Raw genomic sequence first — 9,737 nt, forward strand, 5'->3', positions numbered from 1 at the left:
AAAACAATTCCTGCATGTGCTCGATGGATCTATCTTCCTGAGAGTGTACTGTATTTAAAAATGACAATAAAATGATAACCATTAAGAAAATAAATCATATACAACAAATATTAACATTTTTTTTTTTAGATTTTTTATTGCTGAAGTTATGGAAGACATTTTATAAATTCATCAGTGACGATGAAAAATATTGTATTATATTTGGTGAGATGCAGTAGGAAGCGTTTCAGCCACTTTCCTTGGCACACACAAAGGCATACTGCCAGTCACAAGAAATATCATTCCAGTTTTTATCGGCTACAGATAACAGAAAAAATAAACTCGTAAATGTCATCGTATTTGAATTAAAAGAAAAGCAACACACCACAAGCTATTAAGATACATACAGCTGTAAGAATTTTTACTCACGAGACCAGTTTATATGCACACAGCGCTCTCTGTCATTAGTATTATTTGGTTCATCTGGATTCCACTTGGTGAAAGTCAATTTGGTGCCATCAGACCAAAAGAATTGATAAGGCTGAAAGATGAACAGAGGAAATCACAAGGTGTAATAGTTGATTACATTTTTTTTTACCATGTTTAAGCCAATATATCATGTACCATACAGTCAGATGATCCCCTGCTTACCTTCTGACAGTCACTGAGGCCGATGTATGCTGGATTCTCCATGGGGTCATAACTACGGATAAGAGCCTTTATCTGCTGATATTCATTCTCACTGTGTATTGAGACCAAGTGTCCATCAAATATCTGACAGAATGTCTAGAAAAACAAACAGAACTGTAAAATCATTGCATGTTCTTACCTGCAGTTATTATGCACAGTTAAGGACCTGGCACTGTATACATCTCATAAATAAATCTCATTTTAACCTTTATACAGGTACCAAATAGCTATAATAGATATTGGCCAAGACATAATCATTCATCCATTTTAAAATAAATATAAAATTTTCTGTCCTGTCCTGTTACTGTGTTACTATTCACAGCCTTTTACTAATATAAGATTTAACTCAGTGTTTAATACACATTCCACCAGTGATATGCTAATAAATAATACTTTCACATTTTTCCCCCTTTGTGTAAACAGAGCAAATGTAAATACAGTTGGAAAGAATTAAAATAAACCTCTGCAGAAGCCCAATCCAGTTTGGCGCCGTTGTACAAGTAGCAACGACCGAAATAGTAGGACCATCCAATGGGGCATTTGTCAGAAAATTTACGCATTACTGCCTGACCTAAAAAGATATACAATATTATATTTATATATAGATATTCACACACACAGGTACACATTCATATTTACATACGTATATGTACATTCACACACTTGTCTTGATATGCTGCAGCATTACAGCATTTTCCTTCACTAGAACCAGTATGACAATGTCCCTGTGCACAAAGCAAATCTATAAACACATGGTTTCCCAAAAGTGTAGCAAAAGAACCCAAATGTCCTCTGTGGAGCTTGTTGAGCTTATTATTACATCAAACTATCACATAAAACTAGAACAAGATGTTCAAAAAGCATACTTCTCACCATAAAGTATACTTTGCTGGCCATAAAATGTTGCATAAAGACATACAGTACTGTGCAAAGTTTTTTACGCATAAAATCTTTCTGTTAAATCCTTCTGTTTTAACGTATATCCCAAGACAGACTCAGTGTTGTTGTGATCAGGTCTATGTGGGGACCAAACCATCACTTACAAGACCCCTTGTTCTCTAAAGAGAAGATAGTTCTTAATGACATGATTCTTGCTTTAATTTTTTAGCTTTTGGTCTCAGTATATTCATTTTTGGCTGCTATAAATTACCTTGCAGCACTTATTTGTCCAGTTATGGCCTTAATACATTAACCTGTAGCCTTACGACTCTGTGGTGATAAAAAAAAATAAAATAACCGCTACGTTACCCCAATGGTTTTGTATATTTATAACTTCTGTAATAGGACATAATCAGTTTAAATAAATTAATTACATAAAAAGAAAGTAAAGCTGGTACAAATGAGGTATTCTTAATATCATACTGATCTGTGCAGGTATTTTAATTACCTTTCACAATGTAAGGATCAGCCTCTAGAAATTAGAAGAAAGAAAAGAGTAATGTAAGTCCTGGTGGTTACAATTACAATTTAGCTGCTTTTCAAGATTTTAATATTTTAATTTTACCTGATATTGGGTTTGCCACAACTTAAAAGGAAATTGTGGAAAGGTCATCATTTATGGTCAATTATTTTTTCAATGTTATTTATAGATACAGATGACAAATTTTAATGATGTTCAAAAAGAAAATGAATTAAAAAGAGAGCGATCTGCCAATCACACAATAGGAAACACATTATATATTTATTAATAATATATTTTCAAACAACCAAAATTACAGCTGTATTAAAATTTTACATAAAACATATATCACATTTACTAACAATTTTATTTTTAGTTATATCCTAATATCCTTAATAGAGTTAAGATTCTTACCCAAAGCTGCTCCTGCTGTGGCGAGAATAAGAAGCATCACCACTTTGGTCTGAGAAGCCATAGTTCTTTGTTTTCACGCACTGGAAGAAAAAAGCATGATTTGTGTTAATGTAATGAGAATTGTGTATGTTATACCTCACCGTAACTCCACTTACATCTAATCAGGAGGTTTTACTCGCTTGATGTAACAAATGAAGATAAGTGATGATGCTTATATAGTGATACTGTCAGGAACTTCCTAAATAATTTTTTTTGCCTAAAATGAATAAATGATAATTGCACAATGTCCTGTGAAGATGCAAAGATAAAGACATGGAAATATTTGAGACGACGTAACATGTTGATTGTTTGTTGATTGTGTCTTGAATTTGGTGTAACAGACGGGTGTTCTGGATGAGCTCAAGTCCATGGTCTATATGGGACTAATTGTGGGGTTCCAGAGTGACTGGTTTTGGTTCTGAAAACACATGGGTCAGTGAGTGTTTGTGTGAATTTTGTTCACCATGTTTTATTTTCTTCTTGTTTGTGTCATCACCCAATGTCTCTCAACTTTTTTACACACAATAAATTTGCTTCTTCATTATTGCTTACAAAAAATTGCACATAAATTCATCATATACTTGTTTCTACATTCTACTGCATGGCACAGAGGTCCCTTCATGTCCCTATCTACACAGCATACTGTTTAATTGCCTCACAAATATATTTATCCCCCTTTGTGTTTTTCCTGTTTTGTTGCAGTACAACGTGGCATTCAAAGTGATTTTGGGGGCTGTTTAAAATTGAATTTACACAACATGCCAACCATTTTGAAGCTGCAAAATATTTAACAGCATTAAAAAACAGCATTATGTTTTTTACAGCATTAAAAACTGTGAGAGTTGCCCTTTCTTTAAGGGAAAACTCTTCCAGCTCCATGAAGTTAGATGGGTTGTGTTGGTGGACAACAATCTTCATGTCATGCCACAAATTCTCAATTTACCTAAAATCACTCAAATGTAGCTTTAGTAGTATGTTTATGCTCATTGTCCTGCTAGAAGATGAACCACCAACCCAGTATTAAATCTCTGGAAGACTGACACAGATTTTTGGAATCAGAAATGGGCTTGTATTCCATCCAGCTTTCAGTCCTGAGCATTTTTTCAGTCCCTGCCACTGAAAAGCATCCCATGCAATGATGTTGCCACCACCATGCTTTATTATGGGTATGATACTCTCAAGAGGATGGAAAGTGTTGGGATTTTACCACACATAATATTTCCCATGATGGCCAAAATGTCCAATTTTAGTCTCATTTAACTAGAGAACCAGAGAGAATGTCTTCCACATGCTGTTTGGATTTGTTTCTTTTTTTTTTCTCTGAACACCTTCCATAAAGCCCCACTCTGTGAGGAGCGTATGGCTTAAAGTGGTCTTATGGACTGACACCACCATCTCTTCTGTAGATACCTGCAGCTCCAACAGTGTCCAAGAGTCGAGAATTCAAGAAATTTGTATTGTCATTTCAACCATATATAGCTGTTGCAGTACACAGTAAAATGAGACGTTTCTCCAGGACCATGGTGCTACATAAAAGCAAAGACAGAGATAAGGACTTAAGTTAGTAAGTTAGTAAGTAAGTTAGTCCTAGCCACATAAAGTGCATCTGTGCAACCTGGTGCAAACAGTGCAGGACAAGACAAAAATATAGTGCAGGACAAAAGACAGTGCAAACAAAAAATACAAGACATTACAAAAAAGACAATACACAAAAGACAATAAACAAAAACAGCGCATACGAGTGTAAATATTGTATGCTAAATCAATACTACGTGTACAGAAATACTGGAATGAACACAGTATTATACAGTAGCAGCAGTTGCAGGAGGTAAAGTATTTAACTGCAAAACAGCAATTAACTGAAATGAGAGACAGCATGTGCAAAGAGCAAAAAACAGTGTCCAAAAACAGCATGTAAACAGGTTGATGGATGTATATTGAAAGAGTGTGTATTTGGTGTAGGTCTGTGCAGTCCATACAGTTGATGTGCATGTGTGTGTTGTGCTCAGTACAGTTCAGTTCAGTTATTAAGGAGTCTGATGGCTTGTGGAAAGAAACTGTTATGCAGTCTGGTCGTGGACTGAAGTGGTGCCATTGTCTTTGTATTTTATTATAATGAATATAATAATTCCTGGGGGGGGGGCACACAGTGGCTTAGTGGTTAGCATGTTCGCCTCACACCTCCAGGATTGGGGGTTCGATTCCCACCTCCACCTTGTGTGTGTGGAGTTTGCATGTTCTCCCCGTGCCTCGGGGGTTTCCTCCGGGTACTCCAGTTTCCTCCCCTGGTCCAAAGACATGCAGGGTTGGTGGATTGGCATCTCTGGAAAATTGTCCCTAGTGTGTGATTGCTTGAATGAATGAGAGTGTGTGTGTGTGTGCCCTGCAATGGGTTGGCACTCCGTCCAGGGTTTATCCTGCCTTGATGCCCGATGACGCCTGAGATAGGCACAGGCTCCCCGTGACCCGAGGTAGTTCGTATAAGCGGTAGAAAATGAACAAATGAATGAATGAATGAATAATGCTCGGTGTGTGGACAACAAACATTGGTACTCCCACGTTCTCAGTCGCCAGACTTTTAATTGAACCCACCTGGTCCTCTTTGGTGTGTTTGGTTCTTTTCTAATTGTCACTATATTAAGTGCCTCTGGGTTTGGTATTGTAAGGACTCTGCCCGGACTCTGGCCACGTGCGTTTGTTTACGTTTCTCGTCACGTGTCTGCCCCACCTTCGTCTGCTACTCCCTGTCATCACACCTGATCCTTATTGTGTCATTGTCCTTTTTTGTATTTAACTGTGCCGCGTTGCCTCGTGCGGCGCGGCATCTACTGTGGTCTTAGTCCTGTTTAGTCCCGTCTCGTCCCGTCTCGTCCCGTCCCGTCCCATCTCGTCCCGTCTCGAGTCTGTGGTCCTGTTTTGTCATTAAACCCCGTTTATTTATGCTATCCTGCGTTTGGGTCCGCTCTGTTCCGTGGTCATTACAGGTATATGCTCAGTTTCCTATGATTAATATTGTTGTTAAGCATTTGTATTTTGGCTGTCTTTTCAGGTTTTTAAATCTAGTCTTGTCTTGTTTATAGATCTTGTTTTCGCTTGGATATATATATATTTTTTTTTTTTTTTTGCCTTTGACTGAACTTTGCCTGTTTTTACCTGTTTGTATGGATTACAATTTGGAAGTTGTGTGTTTCATTACTTTTGCATGTTCAGGTTATTTTGAATGCATCACCTGTTTTTTTGTGTATCTTGCCCTATTGTACTTGCCCTTTGGAACTGTTAGGTCATTTGATCAGTTTCAATTTTTCACTCTTTCAAGGTATTTTTCATTTAACTTCAGATTTGGACTGTTTTAGGTCTATTAGATAAAATCCAAATAAGGAGAAATTTGAATCGCAGGTTGTAAAGCAACAGGAAATAACAATATTTTTGCACATCGTTAACCTCTGGTCTCTTCGTTTCCTGATGTCTGTATCACAGGAATCATCTGTTCAGTTTTTTATCTATGATAAGTGTTTTGTTTTTTTTTGCCACTCATGGATTACAAAGCATGATACATTAACCAACAAACCTTTGAAACTTTTGGGTTCATTTTTTGGCCTAAATTGCACACTAGTAAACAGTTCTGACAAAAGGTCTAAAATTTGTATTCAATAACTAGGAGATGGAAATAAGAGAAACAATACACAAAACTCAAATTTAATGTGATTCATTTTCAATGCTGCAAAACTAAGCACTGTACGAATATGAATCTTAGTTTTCTATTTTAATTTGATTAAAACATTAGAAATAATGAAAGTACAATAACTTTGTTAAATTCCACATGGGTAATTAAATATTAATATCTCTCTCTCAACCTATACATGCCACTCCCGAGCTCCCAGTGATCTGAGTTCCCTATGTGTCCACTTCTTCTTTCTAGACTTATTTGATCCATCCTGACGTCCTACCCCGGTTGGAGTCTCGTCGATTGGTGGTGCAGTCTGCTGGAGATAGATCTGCATGGACAACACATGACCCATGGGATTGATGTAGATAGAACCACTTGTAGACTATTATACTGTCTTTGAACTGCCATTGTATCTGTCAGCTTTGTGCTCAGGTCTTCATCAGTGAACATTTGCAGGAAGAAATTAGTGTTAGGCCTATGATGAACTCAGAAAGTACCCTGACCTATTATTTCCTCAGCAGCTCTTGGTTGGAAAATTTCACTTTAATAAAGCATTGTAGAAAAGACATTATGTACATTTACATTATTTACTGTCCAATGAGGATGAGGTTCCCTTCTGCATCTGTTTCCTCTCAAGGTTTATTCCTTATCATCTCAGGGAGTTTTTCCTCTCCATTGATCATTTAGGACAGATGTTAGAGATAAATAGTAACTTAATTTTAAACTTTGAATTTTTTATTATGTTTCTATTCTTTTGTAAAGCTACTTTGAGACAATGTCAGTTGTTAAAAGTGCCATAGAAATACATTTAATTGAATTAAAAATTAAATATTAGCTGTGACACAAAATAGGACAACAGTTTGAGGTAAGAGAAAATAATAATAATTATAATTTATTAATAATAATAAAAATAATTAATTATTCTTAATAATAAAGCTGCAGTTGCAGCTTTAGCGTTGTGGTGTAGTTATACTTATTACTTATATTTCACAATAAGGGACTTTTGTTATTTAAGGGATGTTTATAATCATTTAGCTAGATAATATTATGCTGAAATCCCATCACAATGTGCCTTGTGCCCACTCACACAATGATTTTGTTACTGCACATGAATAATTTAATATTACAGACTATGTACTATAATGTAGCTGGAGTCAGCTTATGTTACACTTTTGCTGGAAAAGCTTAGAAGACGTGATTGCTCAGTTTTAGAAAACTGATCTCTAGCAAAGTCACTGAAAGTATATGCATAGAACTCACTTATTCATTTCTCTTAAATTCCATCGTATCAGTCTCAAAAGTGTTTCCTTATGTGATCTGTGTTCAATAAGGTACTGGTATATTGTCGGTTTCTTCTCTACAACATTAGAAGGATTCGACCATTTCTGTCCACACAGGCTGCTCAGGTACTTGTTCAGTCTCTTGTCATTTCTAGACTGGATTACTGCAATGCACTGCTGGCAGGTCTACCTATGAACGCAATCCGTCCTCTGCAAATGATCCAAAATGCAGCTGCCCGGCTTGTTTTCAACCTGCCAAAGTTCTCGCATACCACCCCGCTGCTGCGATCCCTCCACTGGCTTCCGGTAGCTGCACGCATCAGATTCAAAACACTGATGCTGGCCTACAAAGCCAAAAATGGACCTGCTCCCTCTTACCTCAAAGCCCTCATAACTCCTCGCACTGCACCCCGCACCCTCCGATCTACCAGCACTGCTCGACTGGTTCCACCATCTCTCAGGGTAAGAGGCAAGTATACTACAAGACTCTTCTCTGTACTGGCACCAAGGTGGTGGAACGAACTTCCCCTAGAGGTCCGGACAGCTGAGTCACTGGCTATTTTCAAGCGGCGGTTGAAGACCTACTTATTCAGGAAACACTTCAACTAGCACTTCTTCATTATCTTTTGCATTTTTAAAAAAAAAAAAAAAACACCTTTGACACTTTCATTGTAACTTTGAACAAATGTTTTAAACTCATGGTATCTTAAGTATGTAACTTAGTGAGCCAGCATTAATGTATTCAATGTTAGAGATTTAAGCACTTATGTACGTCGCTCTGGATAAGGGCGTCTGCCAAATGCTGTAAATGTAAATGTAAATGTAAATGGTACCTTTCTCCATGGAATTTGGGGCTGCTGTCCAGTAGCAATAGAAATTTGTTTTTGATTTGAAACAAACTCAGCAGCTAGTATTTTTAAACTCAGTGGCCTCACAGCATTAATGACTGCAGTTTGATGGAAACTAGTTGGCACTTTTTCCTCTAAACAATTAATTCACAACCTTATGAACAATATGAACCCATCTATAGCTTTCCAGAACAAAAAAAACATGTTCAATACTAGTATTAGTGATTATATTTGCCCCTTTCACTATTAACTTTTTTTTTTTTGAAAGAGGAACTTTCTGTGAGTATCATTATGTAAGCATCACAACTTACCACAGTGTTACATCAAGCAAGAAGAGACTCCTGTTTAGATGTAAGTGAAAAGTTGATGAGGTATAAAATACTAAATTCTTATTTTATTAACACATGAAATGCATATTATATTTTGCAGTGCAGGAGCTATGTCTCGTCAGGCTGAAGTGGTGCTACTCCTTATTCTCGTCACAGCAGCAACAGCCTTTGGTATCATTCTTAGCTTTATTGAGCAGCATATTACAAATTACACTTCATTTTCGTTAGGAAATATAACTTTCTTCTTATCATAGACGTTGATGCAATGTAATATTTTTAAATATATGTGACATTTATTTATGTACTAGTTTTGACAAGGTGGCTCTTCCCCAAAATGTTTCCACAAAATTGGAAGTACACAATTGTATAGGTGTTTCATATTAAGAGGTAATGTGTAATATCATTAGTCATTTCCATGCTTATTCTAATTCATTCTAAATCTTGTTTTCTTTGTCTTTGTGTCTCACTCATTTTAACATACATTAGTTAAGTAAACTGTGGCCATGAAATAAACCTCCAGAAAACTGTGTCCTCAATATATCAATTCATGACTACTTTATATTGTTTGTTTGTTTGTTTGTTTGTTTGTTTGAGTCAGCTGGACACAATACTGAATATAGCTGCAAGCAGCGATATCGGGGTCAAGCCGATCAGATGCGCTCAGAACATGTCGCTGATGAACCATACCAAGTTTCGTAGCAATATGGCATTGCATTGGTAAAATACTGAACTTCACGTGAAAATTCAAAATGGCCGACACACAAAATGGCCGCCCGAAAACCGTTTGGTATTGTTTGACTCAGCATGCCTCAAGGAGTCTAACAACACCACCTTCATGATTTTAGACTCATGTTTGCAGTAGTTATAAGTGAAAATAGCTGTTTTTAAAATCTCGTGGCCACTACACACATTTACACACACATTTACACACACTCACTCACACTCGCACACTCACATACACACAGTGTCTGTGTGTGTGTCTATGTGTGTGTGTGAGAGTGTGTGTCTGTGTGTGTAAATGTGTGTGTAAGTGTGTGTGTGTGTGTTCCTCGTATGTGAAAACATACTTGGCAATAAAGTGTGTGTGAGTGT

General features: G+C 36.8%; 1 protein-coding gene across 1 annotated transcript; it reads right to left on the bottom strand.

The window, feature by feature from the left end:
* Nucleotides 1-134: 134 nt before the first annotated feature.
* LOC132848984 (lactose-binding lectin l-2-like) lies at nt 135-2,717 on the bottom strand. The gene is made up of 8 exons (XM_060875128.1): nt 2,638-2,717; nt 2,483-2,562; nt 2,174-2,194; nt 2,057-2,080; nt 1,131-1,240; nt 631-765; nt 409-520; nt 135-297 (listed from the first exon to the last, which is right to left on the bottom strand). Exons 2-8 carry the CDS (start codon nt 2,541-2,543, stop codon nt 227-229), a joined length of 534 nt encoding a protein of 177 aa, XP_060731111.1. The 5' UTR covers nt 2,544-2,562; nt 2,638-2,717; the 3' UTR covers nt 135-226.
* Nucleotides 2,718-9,737: the final 7,020 nt, after the last annotated feature.

This window comes from Tachysurus vachellii, chromosome 7 (assembly GCF_030014155.1).
Source record: "Tachysurus vachellii isolate PV-2020 chromosome 7, HZAU_Pvac_v1, whole genome shotgun sequence".
NCBI lineage: Eukaryota > Metazoa > Chordata > Actinopteri > Siluriformes > Bagridae > Tachysurus > Tachysurus vachellii.

Coding starts and splice junctions, on each gene's coding strand:
- LOC132848984 (XM_060875128.1), bottom strand. CDS start 2,543: ATGGCTTCTCAGACCAAAGTGGTGATGCTTCTTATTCTCGCCACAGCA. Junction 2,195..2,482: donor CACAGCAGGAGCAGCTTTGG/GTAAGAATCTTA, acceptor TTTCCTTTTAAG/TTGTGGCAAACCCAATATCA. Junction 298..408: donor TGTGCATATAAACTGGTCTC/GTGAGTAAAAAT, acceptor TGTTATCTGTAG/CCGATAAAAACTGGAATGAT.